The following is a 19,783-nucleotide window of genomic DNA, read 5'->3' on the forward strand; positions in this document are numbered from 1 at the left end:
AATATTGAGGCTGTTTTCAGAACCCTCCTCCCCTCCCACCTCTCTTTTAAAAAAAAGTGCTCCCCCACGTTATCAAAGAGAGAAAGAACCAAGTCAGCAAAACCAGATCCATCTTTCCACACCGCAAGTGCTTGCTGAATGCTACTACATTGCAAAGACTTTCGATTCCCTGACCTGCGTTCATGCCTAGTGGAAGGTTTCACCACCCTTAAAGTACAACGCGGCAACAATAGTAATTTGACCCAATTCTCAATCGAGCCTGGTGAATCCACTACCTTGCGTAAAGCGCATGCCAAAGTCTGAGCAAACGCCAAACGACAACTTCGAGGGATGCTCTTAACCGTTTGAATGGGAAGGGAGAAAACCCGTTCCAAAAGGGATACATCCCCAACCACTCCTACAGATGGACCTGGGTCCCTATCCACAGACACACGATTAGGTTTCTGGATCCCACGATGAATTCTCCAGCATCTCCAGAATCCACAGAAAAAGAATAGACACCATCAGCATGCTTGCACCCCCTGCTAAGGGCATGCAACGTCATGCACCTCCCACATAACTATTTATCCCCCTCCCGAAGGGCTTCCCCAACATCTATAAAAAGGTCCAAATCCTTAGAGATAGCGTCTTTTAAAAGGTTCTTCCGAGTATCCGTTTTGAAATGGGTACTTTGCATGTGCTCAAGTAGGCGGAAAAACCCCGAGGACCCAGGTCTACCATCCTTACACTCGTGGAAATGCTTAAAGGGGCATGGCCTTAAACCGTAAGTGGAGCTAGGACCAAGCGCTCCTGTATTTACGTTTCGAATTCTTTTTATGGTAGCCATGTACACACGAGAACAGAAAACAAACAAATCACAAAAGACACCGGACCCCTAAAGACCCCGACTCGAGATGAGTTAGAGCAAGAATCAGAGACCAAACCCCTCACACTCGAAGGAAAGGAGCAACTACGGGTTGCTCGCCCCCATCTAGCACCCCACAACAACCGCTAAGGCATAAGAGGAGGAAGATATAACTCCAAAACAAAACAAAATGGGTAGAACTCCAACTCAAAATACACCCAAAAGAAAAATAGAAAGAACAAGAGTGAAAAATCAAGAAGTTTGGTTGAGGCAAAAGGTCGAACAGTTGATGTGCATGACAGAAAAAAGGTAATTTTATATTTGGGGTGTGAATCAAATACTGTCAGATTAGAATGGATAAATAAAGAGGATTAGTTTGTAATTATTTAAGTTTGAAAATCAATCTTGCAATATTTACGAATCACAGGGACCAACGATATTAATTGTTAGATATTCCACTATTTATTTTTTATTGAAGATCAAAACAAACCCAACTACTTTCAAAAAAATCTGACACGCTAGATTATTTGTAATGGACGTGGAAGCAGATATCCAGCAAAGTCGTCCGTCAATATTTAATTTCAAACACTTTTGATTTTTAGATGATATTTTTAGATGATACATTTATGTATTTTTTCCTTTCATAAATCACTAATATTCAGTTTTTAAATTTCCCTCTCATTCTGGTTCTTCTTTTAGCAAGCGGCGGTACGCAAGTGACGTGGAGATGGTAGTAGCACTTAAAATAGTGATGGACGTGAGTTAATCATAATTTTTGTTTTTTATTTGTAGTAAAACTTAATTTGTATTCAAGTTTAGGTTTGAGTTAGAGCTGGTTAGGTACTTTGTTGAACTCGATAGGTATATTTTTTGTTAATTGTTAAAGTTGGAATTGAGATGTTTTGGAGTTGAAGACTTAAGCTAATGAGTTTTAAAGTTCTAGAAAAAAAAAATTAAAACTTTGTACAAAACTAAGTCGAACCAAGGCGCTCAGTTTTAAACAAAACCAAGTTCAAGCACAAGCACATGGCTAGTTTTTTAAGTTCAAGCCAAGCAATGTTTGTGATCATCTCTACACGTGCAAACTCTTAAGAGCATAAGATAAAATAAGATTAACACTAATCGAAGCCAACATCATTAGTACACAAAAAAAAAAAGAAAAGTAAAACAAAATAGCCTACAACTGTTGAGTGTTACAAAGAGCCCCAAAAGATCACTCCAACAATTGGCTAAAGCATCAGCAATTCATATAGTTCACCTTTTACCAAAGACATCATCATGGACCATCAGAGCATACCCAAATTATGGAAGGTTTTGGATCCATACTATTGACTTATATAGCCATCAAATATTTCAGGAGAACCAACATAGTAGTCATCGTCATCGTCAAAGAAGTCTCTCCGATCGATCCCATTCCTAGAACCAACATAGTAATCATCGTCATCGTCAAATGACACATTGTACGATCTACAGAAATACGGAAAATCTTCAAGGGAATCGTTGGGAAGTTTTAGACATTTAATCTGTTTAGAACATTGTTTCCTGATATAACCTTTGAGGTCAATGTTAACGCATGCACGCAAGTCAAGTGTTTCAAGGTAAAGACAGTTATCCAAAATCACCCGCAGCCCAATATTTGTCATGCCATTCCCAATGAGTTCAAGGTGCCTTAACTCAGGTAAGTTTTGGCCAATAGCTATGGCTATCTCATCATTATCTATCAAAGATCTACTATCATTCACTTTGAGTGTTTTTAGCATAGGGCAATATCGACCAACAGTTTCAATATCTTGTTTTGAGATTTTTATAAAGTAAAGGTTGAGTTCCTTCAACAAAGAGAACTTCATCAAAGCAGCAGACAAACTTATACCAAAAAAATCGTACGCCATTTCAAGACGTTTAAGCTGACTTGATCTGTTATAGACATAATGTAATAACAAACTTTTAGCTATATTTAAATACCAAACAAATTATCTTATTACACAAATAAAATAAGATAATTAATGTGATGAACAAAAAAAATGTAAATGACTTATCTTTTGCTGCTAACACCAAAACAATAAACAAATAATTAATAATTAAGTAAGAGTTGTCCCAGTAGTATCACATACCTTTCAGAAACATATCCCAAAAGAGTACTACCATCATAGTCATTCACAAGAGTAACATCAACCAATTGGTCTTGGCTTCTACTAACAGCAAGCCTACACAGATTTTCAGATGAGTGATCTTCTATAATAGAACTCAATAAGTCTTTCATATTGACGACCCTCCACAAAGCAGGTTCCTTGCAGAGTTTAAACCAAGCAGTGCACACTTTCCACACTCGATAGATCCATCTTTCCACACCGCAAGTGCTTGCTGAATGCTACTACATTGCAAAGACTTTCGATTCCCTGACCTGCGTTCATGCCTAGTGGAAGGTTTCACCACCCTTAAAGTACAACGCGGGCAACAATAGTAATTTGACCCAATTCTCAATCGAGCCTGGTGAATCCACTACCTTGCGTAAAGCGCATGCCAAAGTCTGAGCAAACGCCAAACGACAACTTGGAGGGATGCTCTTAACCGTTTGAATGGGAAGGGAGAAAACCCGTTCCAAAAGGGATACATCCCCAACCACTCCTACAGATGGACCTGGGTCCCTATCCACAGACACACGATTAGGTTTCTGGATCCCACGATGAATTCTCCAGCATCTCCAGAATCCACAGAAAAAGAATAGACACCATCAGCATGCTTGCACCCCCTGCTAAGGGCATGCAACGTCATGCACCTCCCACATAACTATTTATCCCCCTCCCGAAGGGCTTCCCCAACATCTATAAAAAGGTCCAAATCCTTAGAGATAGCGTCTTTTAAAAGGTTCTTCCGAGTATCCGTTTTGAAATGGGTACTTTGCATGTGCTCAAGTAGGCGGAAAAACCCCGAGGACCCAGGTCTACCATCCTTACACTCGTGGAAATGCTTAAAGGGGCATGGCCTTAAACCGTAAGTGGAGCTAGGACCAAGCGCTCCTGTATTTACGTTTCGAATTCTTTTTATGGTAGCCATGTACACACGAGAACAGAAAACAAACAAATCACAAAAGACACCGGACCCCTAAAGACCCCGACTCGAGATGAGTTAGAGCAAGAATCAGAGACCAAACCCCTCACACTCGAAGGAAAGGAGCAACTACGGGTTGCTCGCCCCCATCTAGCACCCCACAACAACCGCTAAGGCATAAGAGGAGGAAGATATAACTCCAAAACAAAACAAAATGGGTAGAACTCCAACTCAAAATACACCCAAAAGAAAAATAGAAAGAACAAGAGTGAAAAATCAAGAAGTTTGGTTGAGGCAAAAGGTCGAACAGTTGATGTGCATGACAGAAAAAAGGTAATTTTATATTTGGGGTGTGAATCAAATACTGTCAGATTAGAATGGATAAATAAAGAGGATTAGTTTGTAATTATTTAAGTTTGAAAATCAATCTTGCAATATTTACGAATCACAGGGACCAACGATATTAATTGTTAGATATTCCACTATTTATTTTTTATTGAAGATCAAAACAAACCCAACTACTTTCAAAAAAATCTGACACGCTAGATTATTTGTAATGGACGTGGAAGCAGATATCCAGCAAAGTCGTCCGTCAATATTTAATTTCAAACACTTTTGATTTTTAGATGATATTTTTAGATGATACATTTATGTATTTTTTCCTTTCATAAATCACTAATATTCAGTTTTTAAATTTCCCTCTCATTCTGGTTCTTCTTTTAGCAAGCGGCGGTACGCAAGTGACGTGGAGATGGTAGTAGCACTTAAAATAGTGATGGACGTGAGTTAATCATAATTTTTGTTTTTTATTTGTAGTAAAACTTAATTTGTATTCAAGTTTAGGTTTGAGTTAGAGCTGGTTAGGTACTTTGTTGAACTCGATAGGTATATTTTTTGTTAATTGTTAAAGTTGGAATTGAGATGTTTTGGAGTTGAAGACTTAAGCTAATGAGTTTTAAAGTTCTAGAAAAAAAAAATTAAAACTTTGTACAAAACTAAGTCGAACCAAGGCGCTCAGTTTTAAACAAAACCAAGTTCAAGCACAAGCACATGGCTAGTTTTTTAAGTTCAAGCCAAGCAATGTTTGTGATCATCTCTACACGTGCAAACTCTTAAGAGCATAAGATAAAATAAGATTAACACTAATCGAAGCCAACATCATTAGTACACAAAAAAAAAAAGAAAAGTAAAACAAAATAGCCTACAACTGTTGAGTGTTACAAAGAGCCCCAAAAGATCACTCCAACAATTGGCTAAAGCATCAGCAATTCATATAGTTCACCTTTTACCAAAGACATCATCATGGACCATCAGAGCATACCCAAATTATGGAAGGTTTTGGATCCATACTATTGACTTATATAGCCATCAAATATTTCAGGAGAACCAACATAGTAGTCATCGTCATCGTCAAAGAAGTCTCTCCGATCGATCCCATTCCTAGAACCAACATAGTAATCATCGTCATCGTCAAATGACACATTGTACGATCTACAGAAATACGGAAAATCTTCAAGGGAATCGTTGGGAAGTTTTAGACATTTAATCTGTTTAGAACATTGTTTCCTGATATAACCTTTGAGGTCAATGTTAACGCATGCACGCAAGTCAAGTGTTTCAAGGTAAAGACAGTTATCCAAAATCACCCGCAGCCCAATATTTGTCATGCCATTCCCAATGAGTTCAAGGTGCCTTAACTCAGGTAAGTTTTGGCCAATAGCTATGGCTATCTCATCATTATCTATCAAAGATCTACTATCATTCACTTTGAGTGTTTTTAGCATAGGGCAATATCGACCAACAGTTTCAATATCTTGTTTTGAGATTTTTATAAAGTAAAGGTTGAGTTCCTTCAACAAAGAGAACTTCATCAAAGCAGCAGACAAACTTATACCAAAAAAATCGTACGCCATTTCAAGACGTTTAAGCTGACTTGATCTGTTATAGACATAATGTAATAACAAACTTTTAGCTATATTTAAATACCAAACAAATTATCTTATTACACAAATAAAATAAGATAATTAATGTGATGAACAAAAAAAATGTAAATGACTTATCTTTTGCTGCTAACACCAAAACAATAAACAAATAATTAATAATTAAGTAAGAGTTGTCCCAGTAGTATCACATACCTTTCAGAAACATATCCCAAAAGAGTACTACCATCATAGTCATTCACAAGAGTAACATCAACCAATTGGTCTTGGCTTCTACTAACAGCAAGCCTACACAGATTTTCAGATGAGTGATCTTCTATAATAGAACTCAATAAGTCTTTCATATTGACGACCCTCCACAAAGCAGGTTCCTTGCAGAGTTTAAACCAAGCAGTGCACACTTTCCACACTCGATAGATCCATCTTTCCACACCGCAAGTGCTTGCTGAATGCTACTACATTGCAAAGACTTTCGATTCCCTGACCTGCGTTCATGCCTAGTGGAAGGTTTCACCACCCTTAAAGTACAACGCGGCAACAATAGTAATTTGACCCAATTCTCAATCGAGCCTGGTGAATCCACTACCTTGCGTAAAGCGCATGCCAAAGTCTGAGCAAACGCCAAACGACAACTTGGAGGGATGCTCTTAACCGTTTGAATGGGAAGGGAGAAAACCCGTTCCAAAAGGGATACATCCCCAACCACTCCTACAGATGGACCTGGGTCCCTATCCACAGACACACGATTAGGTTTCTGGATCCCACGATGAATTCTCCAGCATCTCCAGAATCCACAGAAAAAGAATAGACACCATCAGCATGCTTGCACCCCCTGCTAAGGGCATGCAACGTCATGCACCTCCCACATAACTATTTATCCCCCTCCCGAAGGGCTTCCCCAACATCTATAAAAAGGTCCAAATCCTTAGAGATAGCGTCTTTTAAAAGGTTCTTCCGAGTATCCGTTTTGAAATGGGTACTTTGCATGTGCTCAAGTAGGCGGAAAAACCCCGAGGACCCAGGTCTACCATCCTTACACTCGTGGAAATGCTTAAAGGGGCATGGCCTTAAACCGTAAGTGGAGCTAGGACCAAGCGCTCCTGTATTTACGTTTCGAATTCTTTTTATGGTAGCCATGTACACACGAGAACAGAAAACAAACAAATCACAAAAGACACCGGACCCCTAAAGACCCCGACTCGAGATGAGTTAGAGCAAGAATCAGAGACCAAACCCCTCACACTCGAAGGAAAGGAGCAACTACGGGTTGCTCGCCCCCATCTAGCACCCCACAACAACCGCTAAGGCATAAGAGGAGGAAGATATAACTCCAAAACAAAACAAAATGGGTAGAACTCCAACTCAAAATACACCCAAAAGAAAAATAGAAAGAACAAGAGTGAAAAATCAAGAAGTTTGGTTGAGGCAAAAGGTCGAACAGTTGATGTGCATGACAGAAAAAAGGTAATTTTATATTTGGGGTGTGAATCAAATACTGTCAGATTAGAATGGATAAATAAAGAGGATTAGTTTGTAATTATTTAAGTTTGAAAATCAATCTTGCAATATTTACGAATCACAGGGACCAACGATATTAATTGTTAGATATTCCACTATTTATTTTTTATTGAAGATCAAAACAAACCCAACTACTTTCAAAAAAATCTGACACGCTAGATTATTTGTAATGGACGTGGAAGCAGATATCCAGCAAAGTCGTCCGTCAATATTTAATTTCAAACACTTTTGATTTTTAGATGATATTTTTAGATGATACATTTATGTATTTTTTCCTTTCATAAATCACTAATATTCAGTTTTTAAATTTCCCTCTCATTCTGGTTCTTCTTTTAGCAAGCGGCGGTACGCAAGTGACGTGGAGATGGTAGTAGCACTTAAAATAGTGATGGACGTGAGTTAATCATAATTTTTGTTTTTTATTTGTAGTAAAACTTAATTTGTATTCAAGTTTAGGTTTGAGTTAGAGCTGGTTAGGTACTTTGTTGAACTCGATAGGTATATTTTTTGTTAATTGTTAAAGTTGGAATTGAGATGTTTTGGAGTTGAAGACTTAAGCTAATGAGTTTTAAAGTTCTAGAAAAAAAAAATTAAAACTTTGTACAAAACTAAGTCGAACCAAGGCGCTCAGTTTTAAACAAAACCAAGTTCAAGCACAAGCACATGGCTAGTTTTTTAAGTTCAAGCCAAGCAATGTTTGTGATCATCTCTACACGTGCAAACTCTTAAGAGCATAAGATAAAATAAGATTAACACTAATCGAAGCCAACATCATTAGTACACAAAAAAAAAAAGAAAAGTAAAACAAAATAGCCTACAACTGTTGAGTGTTACAAAGAGCCCCAAAAGATCACTCCAACAATTGGCTAAAGCATCAGCAATTCATATAGTTCACCTTTTACCAAAGACATCATCATGGACCATCAGAGCATACCCAAATTATGGAAGGTTTTGGATCCATACTATTGACTTATATAGCCATCAAATATTTCAGGAGAACCAACATAGTAGTCATCGTCATCGTCAAAGAAGTCTCTCCGATCGATCCCATTCCTAGAACCAACATAGTAATCATCGTCATCGTCAAATGACACATTATACGATCTACAGAAATACGGAAAATCTTCAAGGGAATCGTTGGGAAGTTTTAGACATTTAATCTGTTTAGAACATTGTTTCCTGATATAACCTTTGAGGTCAATGTTAACGCATGCACGCAAGTCAAGTGTTTCAAGGTAAAGACAGTTATCCAAAATCACCCGCAGCCCAATGTTTGTCATGCCATTCCCAATGAGTTCAAGGTGCCTTAACTCAGGTAAGTTTTGGCCAATAGCTATGACTATCTCATCATTATCTATCAAAGATCTACTATCATTCACTTTGAGTGTTTTTAGCATAGGGCAATATCGACCAACAGTTTCAATATCTTGTTTTGAGATTTTTATAAAGTAAAGGTTGAGTTCCTTCAACAAAGAGAACTTCATCAAAGCAGCAGACAAACTTATACCAAAAAAATCGTACGCCATTTCAAGACGTTTAAGCTGACTTGATCTGTTATAGACATAATGTAATAACAAACTTTTAGCTATATTTAAATACCAAACAAATTATCTTATTACACAAATAAAATAAGATAATTAATGTGATGAACAAAAAAAATGTAAATGACTTATCTTTTGCTGCTAACACCAAAACAATAAACAAATAATTAATAATTAAGTAAGAGTTGTCCCAGTAGTATCACATACCTTTCAGAAACATATCCCAAAAGAGTACTACCATCATAGTCATTCACAAGAGTAACATCAACCAATTGGTCTTGGCTTCTACTAACAGCAAGCCTACACAGATTTTCAGATGAGTGATCTTCTATAATAGAACTCAATAAGTCTTTCATATTGACGACCCTCCACAAAGCAGGTTCCTTGCAGATTTTAAACCAAGCAGTGCACACTTTCTCTGCATTCTCGATGATGTCAACCATACCAACCCTGTTAAGTATGTTGATCATTACATCGGATGGAAGATCCAACCAGTTCCTTTCTTCTTGCTTCAGTTTTTTCGAAGATAGCATCATCACTTTAGCATGCACAAGCCAAATAACATGTTATATATATCATGTTACATGCATTAATCACATTCTTAGCATATATAAAAAGATGAAGAAAATAAACAAAGAAATGAGCAAAATAATAAACTCAGTCTCACATCACTGGGAGAGAGAGAGAGAGAATCGTCCCTTTGCTTAGTCGACTCCGATGAGACGAGCTGGTTGATGAGCAAAACAACTACATATAAGTAAGAGGTATTAGACCATGTGTAGTGGTGGCTTTGCCACCTGCGTTTTGAGCCATAACGCGGGGGGTACACCGCCCCCCCCCCCCCCCCCCGCGTTATGTTGAAGTCAAATTTGCAAGCGTTTTATATACAACGCTGGAATGGCACCAAAAAAACAAGTGTATAACTCTGGAAACACCGCCCCCCCTCCAAGTTATGGAGACTTTATGACTACACTTGTTTTTTATACAAAACCATAACTCTGACTGGGCGCCACGTGGCGCATAACCCCTGGATGTGGAGCTTTACGACTACACATGGTCTTGCCACTGTTGAGAACTACTAATAAGTCATAATGCCACTGCCAAACCTACGTTTGCTTGCCCAATGGCTTAATCATGATATATTGGCAATTTAATATTGTCAAATAAGTGAATAACTTTTCGAATTCTTTTAAGTAAAATTTTTTTTTTTTTATTTTTTTACCAATAAAACCAAGGCTTTAGGAAGAAGGAACAGCCAGGTTTCTTAGAGGCTTTGTGACTCGGAAGTTGAGACAATCGAGCATGTTTTATTGGGTTGGTTGGTGGCTTTAAAGGTTTGGGATAGTGAGCTCGTGGTGTAAAGTTACGTCGATTTCGCCTTCTTGGTTAAGCTTCCATTGCGTCATTTATTGGATCTTACACCATCTTGAGCCTGGGGATTACTGAGAAGACGGCTTTCTATGGGATCGTCTTTATAACTTGTTGGAGTATATGGATTAAAGCAATGAATAAAAGAATCTTTGAAGATAAAAGGATCAAAGTTGAAGATATTATCAGCTTAGATAAGATCTCTTGCCTTTTGTAAATAGTCCAAATGTAAATTTATAGAATGACTAAGGATGACAATGAGTCGGGTTTAGGTATTTCAAACCCATATTTGATTATTAAAGCACGTCACAAACCCGTCGGGTTTCGAGAATACCCATCGGGTTTTGGGTTTTCTATCGTGTTTGGACAAAATACTCGTGGGGTATACTCGTCTATATAGGTTATTGCATTTAATGATATCTATATTATATTGAAACTAATTAGATTTATTTTGATGAATTTGAGCTTACAATAAGGAGGTGAAGATCTTACAAAGATATAAGAGGACAATTAAACTTTTGAGTTATGTATAAACAGTTGGTTAATATTTGAACGAACAGAACTCCCGTTTTCTTTCAAGAGTGCATGAATGATTTCTAAAGTGATGCCTTGATCTCTTTAAACTTTTAGATATAACAATTCTGAGAAGCCATAACAATTTTGAAAGTATATAATTAAAATAAATAAACAAAATTATATTGGGTTACTCGGGTATATAATCAGGTAATCGGGCCGGGCAATCAGGTATATTACAAATCCTAAACTCGCGAAAAATCTCAAATGTAATCCCAAACCCTAATGAGACAGGTATTACGTGTCTTAAATGTTTCGGGTTTCGGATTTTTTCATCGGGTTCGAATTTCATTGCCATCCCTAAAAACGACCTAAGTGGTGTAATTTCAATTTAATGTAAGTTTTTCTATGATGCGACCTCTCTTAGAGCATTCTCATCACATTCCTCATCCTCATCTCTATAATTATACTAAAAAACACAACATTTCTCTCTCCTGTTCAATTAAATAATATTTTTTATACATTTATCATTACAGTTTTCTCTCTCCTCTACTCACAACCAATCCAACAAATATTAAAAAAGAAATAGGGGCAAACAATGTTCCCCAAATGTTTCCCCAAATTTACAAAAAATCACTACATTTCTCTCTCCACCCTATAATTTACACTCACAATCACTCACAACCATACCCTATAATTTACAAACTCCCCACACATAATAGGGGATTGGATGTAATAGTATCCCATGATTTACGTAATTATATTGTATATATGGTTAGTCAAATATGTTAATTTAGGTTGTTAATTATCTCCAAAGTTATAGGAGATCTCTGGCTATTTATGTTTGTAATTTATTCATTGATATGATCAATTCAAACTCTTCACATGGTATCAGCCTAACTTGGCGATCCTCTCCTCAAAATTTGCATAATCTGTTTTTTTTTTCGGCCATCGACTATGTCCGACGTTAATTCTGGCAGTGCCTCCTCGGTCCCTCTTCACACTCTCCTTCATCTACTCTCTATGAAACTCACATCCACAAACTACCTTCCTTGGAAAAATCAAAATTTTCCCCTTCTATCCTTTCAAAATCTCACCGGTTACCTTGATGGAACCCTTCCTCCTCCACCTGCAACTATTACTACCAAACACCCAACCCTGCTTTTTTAACATGGAAAGAGTCTGACCAAAAAGCTTTGCTATTAATACAGTCCACTCTCTCTGAAGAGGCCATGACTAAAGTCCTCGGGCTTACTTCCGCTCAACAGGTCTGGCAAGTCCTTGAAGCTGCCTACAGTTATAACTCGTTAGAACGTATGCACATTCTACGCGATACCCTCCGTCAAATGCAAAAGGGTTCGTCTACAGTGTCAGAATATGGCCGAAAATTTAAGCTTATTTGCGAACTTGCCGCCATTGGCCATCCCGTCAAAGACCATGACAAATGTCATTGGTTTCTATGCGGTCTCGGATCGGCCTTTGAGATGTTCTCTATTACTCACCGTGCCCTTCCTATACCACTAAACTTTCGTGATTTATTGTCCAAGGCAGAGAGTCATGAACTCTTCATGCAATCCATTCATAATTCTTCATCTCCACAAGCAGCTTTTGTCACTCATCCGCACCGACACACGGGTTTCTCTAAAAATTCTCGTGGGGCTGCTTCCTCAAATAGGGAAAGGTCACAAAATTTTTCCATGGGTCGTGGTTGAGGTCGTGGTCGTCAAACGATCACCTGTCAACTCTGCCAAAAAGAAGGTCATTCTGCTTCTTCTTGTTCAACCTTACCAACATTTACTCAACGTGCTCCTCCTCTAGATGCACACCTTGCTCAAGCCTTTCAGGCTCAATGTCACGTCAATGGAAACTATCCGGATTGGACTGTCGATTCCGGTGCAACCACCCACATGACACCAAATCCACATGATATTCGTCCACCATACACAAATCCGGGTAATGTTTCTGTAACCTTTGGAAATGGACAATCCCTTCCTGTCTCTAAAGTTGGTACCGCTGTCATAAATAACACCCTTCCTTTACATAATGTTCTTGTTGTTCCCCACCTTTCCAAAAGTCTACTATCCATCAGTAGACTCACCAATGACTCCCCTGTTGATGTCTTATTGTCTAATGATTATTTTAATATTCAGGATCGAAAAACGAAGGAGGTGCTAGCGCGGGGAACGTGTGAAAATGGTTTCTATATTCTTCGGGAGGGACAATGAGCATTTGTAGCTTCTATCTCGTCACCTCATCTTAAAGCATCATTTGAAAGATGGCATAGTAGACTTGGTCACGTTTCATTTGATGTTATTTCAAAAATTACATAAAACCGGTCATTTATGTCTTACTTCCTTGTTACCCAAACCGGGACTTTGTTCGTCATGTCAATTTTCTAAGTCACATCGTTTATCTTTTGACTTAAATCCCAAACGTTCATTGCATGTTTTAGATTTAATTCATTGTGATCTTTGGGGACTGGCACCTGTTATATCTACCGATGGTTATTTGTACTATGCTATATTTGTTGACGACTATTCTAGATTTACGTGGTTCTACCCGCTAAAATCAAAGTCTGAATTTTATGATGCATTGATGGTTTTCTTACCATTAGTGAAAAATCAGTTTGCTTGCAATATAAAGATTTTTCAAAGTGATGGTGGCACCGAATTCACCAACAATCGTGTTCAACAACTATTTCAACAAGAAGGCATCCATCATCGACTTTCGTGTCCCCATACACCCCCACAAAATGGGCGGGCCGAAAGAAAACATCGACACATAACCGAAACAGGGCTCGCTATGTTGTTCAACTCTCATGCTCCGGCAAACTTATGGATCAATGCCTTTACCTCAGCAACTTTTATTATAAACCGGCTACCCACCTCTCTACTTGATTACAAGTCTCCATTTGAAGTTCTTTATGGACAAAAACCAACTTATAAAAATTTCCGAATTTTCGGATGTCGGGTCTTCCCTTATTTACGTGACTATGCCAAACACAAGCTTTCTCCTAAAAGCGCTTCGTGTATTTTTATTGGCTATAGTCCAAAATATAAAGGGTATCGGTGCTTGGATCCAATAACCTCTCGCATATATGTTACACGTCACGCGCAATTTGATGAAGACGTGTTCCCTTTTAGTGGAAATGTTACACCAGTGAATGAAGCAAAATTGGTTTTCTCCAATTTTGATGAATCCACGCCATCCCCATCACTTATCTTACCCACCAAAAATCCACCACAAAAATGTACAACCTCGGTATCCCAAACACAAGGCACAAACTCTTGTATCTTATGTCAAACACCCACTACAACAAACCCAACCCAACATACCTTTACCCCTTTGCCGACCAAACAACAAACACCTACTACCATTCCATTGCAAGCACAACAAACTTCCACTCTCAACCAATAACATTCACCCACCATTCACACACTCCAAACTGTGACTTCTAACCATCAAACCTCACCAGATCCAACACCAGCTACTACCACAGATACCTTAGCCCAACAACCTCCACCAACAAATCAAACAACCATTACCTCTAGTCATCATATGCACACTAGATCAAAATCTGGCATTTATAAACCCAAACACTTTGCCGATCTTTCATTCCTCACTAATAGTATCCATCATGCTCTCTTTGTAGCACATGATCCTAAAGGCTACAAATCTGCAGCCAAAGATGCGAATTGGGTAACTGCCATGCAAGAGGAAATGCTTGCTTTACAAAACAACAACACTTGGAAACTCGTGCCTCGTCCGGTTGATTCAAATGTTGTCGGCTCAAAGTGGATATACAAAACAAAATACAAAGCTGATGGCTCCATTGATTGATACAAAGCTCGCCTAGTGGCTCAAGGTTTTACGCAAATACCGGGACTCGATTACTTTCACACCTTTAGTCCGGTTGTTAAAGCATCTACAGTTCGGGTTGTCCTTGCTCTTGCCACCATCTATGGATGGCCCCTACATCAATTGGATGTCAAAAATGTCTTTCTAAATGGCAATCTTACCGAGACCGTATACATGGAACAACCGCCCGGCTTCTTCGATCCAAAATACCCCAATCACATGTGTCATTTACAAAAGGCTCTCTATGGTCTTAATGTAAGGCCCCGTTACCGGTAGCCTTACTTTCGTGTTGGATTTACTTATAAACGCAGTTCTAAATATCAGAGTTAATTAAAACATTCGCGGAACATTAAAAACATTCAAACCATTACATTCCATAACCATAATTCTTGTCTTATCGAGCATTCATAGTCATTTAAAAACAAAACATAGTCTTTTAAAATAAAACATCATAGCAAAATCTTCAGATGCCAGCTTCGTCCAACTCTGCCATGTGTCCTCCTCAAGCTACCTGCCTCATTCTACTCACCTGCGTGCATACTAAAAGTCAGCTACGCTGAGTGAGTTCTAGTTAATCACATAATCATACAATACCTTCTTACATTTCATACTTAACCTCTTAACTTTCTTTCATACACACATAAGTGCATATACTTTCATTCTTACCTTCATACTTTCTTTACATACATAATCATACGTTTTAAAGAGCCTTTCGCCCTATAACCTCACAGATATTATAAGGGTCTGGTCCATAACATCACAGATATTATAAGGGTCTGGTCCCTAACATCACATATATTATTAGGGTCTGGTCCCTAACATCACAGATATTATTAGGGTCTGGTCCCTAACATTACAGATATTATTAGGGTATGGTCCCTCTTCGTTACCATACAACCATGCCTTTCCTTCGTTTATTAACTTTATCGCATTCATACATATAAGCAAATACATTATACTTACCTTATACGTAACACTACAACCTGACAGTACGTGCAATATCCGAAGATCGTTCACGTACTAACAAGCAATCACTCATACATTTCACATCATTCATGTAAGGCATACACTTATCACTTAGGATAAGTGTATTAACAAACATATCGAATATGCACACAGCCCCGAAAACATAACACAGAAGTGGGGCTAGAAACTCACCTGAAGTCGGTTACGTTCACCGTTAATTGTTATTCCTTTCTTCAGTTGGGCGCGGCTAACTGTATAACAATTACTCGTATTAATTATCTATTACTAGCCATATCACTAGCTTATTTGTAATTAATTCATTCCTTTCTAAGTTCAGGGACCATTCTGTCCTTCTGTTAAACTTCAATTTGTTACTTTGGTCTTAGCGAATTAGACCTTCTAATTCGTTATCTTTGTTAACGAATGGTCTTAAAGGATCAAGGGTAATTCGTTACCCTTTTCCTTAACGAATCGGAAAAAGAATCAAGCCTAGTTCGTTAGGCTTCCTTATGCGAATCAGCTAAAGAATCACCCTCTGGTTCTCTAAGTTCCCTTAGCGAATCAGCTAAAGAATCACCCTCTGGTTCTCTAAGTTCCCTTAGCGAATCAGCTAAAGAATCACCCTCTCCCCTCTAGTTCTCTAAGTTTCCTTAGCGAACTAGCTAAAGAATCACCCTCTGATTCTCTAAGTTTCCTTAGCGAACTAGCTAAAGAATCACCCTCTAGTTCTCTAAGTTTTCTTAGCGAACTAGCTAAAGAATCACCCTCTAGTTCTCTAAGTTTCCTTAGCGAACTAGCTAAAGAATCACCCTCTAGTTCTCTAAGTTTCCTTAGCGAACTAGCTAAAAATCACCCTCTAGTTCTCTAAGTTTCCTTAGCGAACTAGGGTTAGGTCAGGGAACATTCCCTGACACCTTTATCTTTTCCGACGCCGCCTTTCCGGCGCCGTCATCGCCGGAAAACCGCGTTTTCGCCGGAAAAATGAGATCTCACTCGTTCTTCCACCGTTTTCATCGTTTTTCGTCCCGTTTGATCCAGATTTGAGCTAGGGTGATCCCTAAACTCATCTTAGGTCCGGTTTATACCCGATTCCACCCGGATCTTGTGATTTAAACGGTTTAACGGTGTCGGCTTGTCGTTACGCGACTATAACTAACGTTTTAGGCTCGTACAATATTAAACTATCATTACCTCGGGTCGGTGCTCGGTTTCCTTCTTGATTTCGGCTAGAGATAAGGAAGAACTAGAGAGAAATCTTAAGTGTGTGTTTTGGGTGGTGTATGGAATATGTGTGAATGAGGATTAAATGGATATTAAGGGTTTATATATTTATGGATCATGGGTTTAAGCCCATGGTCTTTTCTTCTTTTTTTCCTAACCCAAGTCCATAACCCATATTCATTTACCCAACACTAGCCCAACTCGTATTCTATTTATCTAAACCGATAACGACCCACTATGAAATAACGAAATTTATTTTTATTATAATAACCGAAAGTAGGATGTTACACTTAAACAAGCTCCGCGAGCTTGGTTTCAACGACTTAGCACGTTTCTTACTACTCATGGTTTTTCTTGTAGTCAAGTCGACACATCGCTCTTCGTCTTCAAGCGCGATAACATACTTCTTTACCTTCTTGTGTATGTTGACGACATCATTTTAACCGGAAATGATCACTTGTTTATACGGGCATTTATTTCTCAACTTCATAAGGAATTTGCTATTAAAGATGTGGGAACCTTGGGCTACTTCTTGGGTCTTGTGGTTACGCACATGAAATCGGGATTATTCCTAAGTCAAGCAAAATATGCTCATGACGTCTTGTCTCGTGCGGGTCTCTTAGATGCCAAACCGGTGGTTACTCCTCTTGCCACCACCGACACTTTTGTCTCCAATGGTGTTCCATTTCATGATCCCACATTATACCAGTCCTTAGTCGGTGCTCTACAATACCTTACCATCACTCGACCGGACCTATCTTATGCCGTAAATCAAGCAAGTCAACACCTACAGTCACCAACTACTTCTCATTTTCAATCTGTTAAGCGCATCTTACGGTATGTTAAAGAAACTGTTTCCTTTGGTTTAACGTTTAGCAGACATATTACCACCACCTTGGTTGGTTACTCTGATGCTGATTGGGCCCGGTGCATTGAAACGCGTAGGTCGACATATGGGTATTCTATCTATCTCGGGGGAAACCTCGTATCTTGGAGTGCCAAGAAACAACCAACTGTATCCAGATCTAGTTGCGAATTAGAATATCGAGCTATGGCAAATACCGCAGCAGATATCATATGGATCACACATCTCCTTCGAGAACTTCATGCATTACCTCCCGATCGCCCCACACTACTATGTGACAACAAAAGTGCCATCTTGTTGAGTCAAAATCCCGTGTCACATAAGCGAGCTAAACACATTGACATAGATTATCACTTTGTTCGCGAGCTAGTTTCATCCGGGCGCTTATACACGAAATGTGTCCCTACCAATCTTCAGGTGGCTGATATTTTCACGAAGAGCTTACAAGGACCATTGTTTGAACGCTTCCGCACCATGCTTCGCGTTGGTTCCCCACCTTTTCGATTGATAGGGGTAATAGTATCCCATGATTTACGTAATTATATTGTATATGGTTAGTCAAATATGTTAATTTAGGTTGTTAATTATCTCCTAAGTTATAGAAGATCTCTGGTTATTTATGTTTGTAATTTATTCATTGATATGATCAATTCAAACTCTTCACAGGATGTGAATGCTCTTAGAGTCTTAGGCGTGTTTTTGCTAGACTTTAGTTGGGTGTTTAAAAAAGTGTGCTTTTTGAAAAAAAAAATTAAAATCAAAACCAATTTTCGAAAAAAATAAATAAATAACAAAACCAATTTTCATAGCGTAAAAACCAATGTACATGATTGCTCATAGCCCAATCTATTTTTACTTGATTTTTTCTTTTAAATAATTACAAAATGACATTTTGGGGTTGGTTAATAAATATCTTCAAAACCAGTCAATTAACTACTTTTCGGATATGTGTTTTTCATAGTTTAGATCTTAAAATTTCATCAAAGCAAATGCAAATATATTTAGCAACAAAAGGTTAATTTAATTTTATACGCACATTTTTTTCAAAACTCGAAGAATTTATAATAACAAATTAGTTGGTATTTGAAAGAGTTTTGCTATGCAAAAGCTGTATTTCAAGATTTCCGTTGGTTAAACTTAGTCACATTTAAAAGAGTCCGAACAACGAAAAAAATGTTTTTAAGTGAGAGCAAATTTGAGAGTCCAATTTTTTTTTGAACGGCCAATTTTTATTAGAAACAAAAAAAGAACTTGACTAACAAGATACTAGCCAAGAATAACCACACCAAAATGCATATACACCTAATTATCCAATAAACTTGATTACACTGCATACTTAAAAGTAAAATGAATACAAGTTCCCTAATCAACCCATTCTATTTTCCCCTTATATTTTACCCAATGAATATAATATATATGTCATTAGTATTTATTTATGTTGTATGATCATAGACCCAATTGATATCACCGGTCTAACACAACACTGGTTTTCACAACTAGTTAAATATAAAATTATCTTTAAATGTAACAAAAAAAAGACATATACATATTTAATAAATCACAGACATTAAAATGACAAGCAATTGTTGAAAGTGTTACAAAGAAAGCCGAAAGTTCAACGCCAAGATTGGACAACATCACCAACAAAATATATATATATATATATTGAACGAACAACTAAGTAACGTCGGGTACTTAGTACGCGGTCCCATTGGCTAAAGGTAGCCCGAGCTAACCACTAATCCGGACGGAGCCCCTAGCGGTCCACCTTTTGAGGGATTCACCGGTAAAACCAGACCCCCACACCCGCCAAATGGCACGACAGCGAGGAGCCGGTAAAACCGGGCGAGATCAGGACTCAAACCCTGGCAAGCCAGGGTCATTCCTCATATCTCTCTATAATTGGTGATAGTGAGGTTTGAACCCCCTACCTCTCACTTGTAAAGTGGGTGCTCTACCATTAAGCCACATCCAATTTGTCATCACCAACAAAATATTAACTACCAAATTCGGTATTAAGAAAGATGTTTTCAAGAAATACAACCAAAATTAGTAGCATCAAATATATATAAACCAACATTTACATGTGTTTCAAAATCAT

The 19,783-nt window shown here is 38.1% G+C and overlaps 3 protein-coding genes across 3 annotated transcripts; all 3 read right to left on the reverse strand.

Moving 5' to 3' along the window:
- Positions 1 to 2,169: 2,169 nt before the first annotated feature.
- Positions 2,170 to 3,104, reverse strand: LOC143554823 (putative F-box/LRR-repeat protein 22). The gene is made up of 2 exons (XM_077044498.1): positions 2,956 to 3,104; positions 2,170 to 2,758 (listed from the first exon to the last, which is right to left on the reverse strand). Exons 1-2 carry the CDS (start codon positions 3,102 to 3,104, stop codon positions 2,170 to 2,172), a joined length of 738 nt encoding a protein of 245 aa, XP_076900613.1.
- Positions 3,105 to 5,241: 2,137 nt separating this feature from the next.
- Positions 5,242 to 6,176, reverse strand: LOC143554824 (putative F-box/LRR-repeat protein 22). Its single transcript, XM_077044500.1, has 2 exons — positions 6,028 to 6,176; positions 5,242 to 5,830 (listed from the first exon to the last, which is right to left on the reverse strand). The coding sequence occupies exons 1-2, from the start codon at positions 6,174 to 6,176 to the stop codon at positions 5,242 to 5,244; spliced, it is 738 nt and encodes a 245-aa protein (XP_076900615.1).
- Positions 6,177 to 8,312: 2,136 nt separating this feature from the next.
- On the reverse strand, positions 8,313 to 9,427 carry LOC143554825 (putative F-box/LRR-repeat protein 22). The gene is made up of 2 exons (XM_077044501.1): positions 9,099 to 9,427; positions 8,313 to 8,901 (listed from the first exon to the last, which is right to left on the reverse strand). Exons 1-2 carry the CDS (start codon positions 9,425 to 9,427, stop codon positions 8,313 to 8,315), a joined length of 918 nt encoding a protein of 305 aa, XP_076900616.1.
- Positions 9,428 to 19,783: the final 10,356 nt, after the last annotated feature.

This window comes from Bidens hawaiensis, unplaced genomic scaffold (genome assembly GCF_021521415.1).
Source record: "Bidens hawaiensis isolate Kalapana, Puna unplaced genomic scaffold, B.hawaiensis_p1.1 tig00017855_1, whole genome shotgun sequence".
Taxonomy (NCBI): Eukaryota; Viridiplantae; Streptophyta; class Magnoliopsida; order Asterales; family Asteraceae; genus Bidens; species Bidens hawaiensis.

Coding starts and splice junctions, on each gene's coding strand:
- LOC143554825 (XM_077044501.1), bottom strand. CDS start 9,427: ATGATGCTATCTTCGAAAAAACTGAAGCAAGAAGAAAGGAACTGGTTG. Junction 8,902..9,098: donor TTGGGATATGTTTCTGAAAG/GTATGTGATACT, acceptor TGTCTATAACAG/ATCAAGTCAGCTTAAACGTC.
- LOC143554823 (XM_077044498.1), bottom strand. CDS start 3,104: ATGAAAGACTTATTGAGTTCTATTATAGAAGATCACTCATCTGAAAAT. Junction 2,759..2,955: donor TTGGGATATGTTTCTGAAAG/GTATGTGATACT, acceptor TGTCTATAACAG/ATCAAGTCAGCTTAAACGTC.
- LOC143554824 (XM_077044500.1), bottom strand. CDS start 6,176: ATGAAAGACTTATTGAGTTCTATTATAGAAGATCACTCATCTGAAAAT. Junction 5,831..6,027: donor TTGGGATATGTTTCTGAAAG/GTATGTGATACT, acceptor TGTCTATAACAG/ATCAAGTCAGCTTAAACGTC.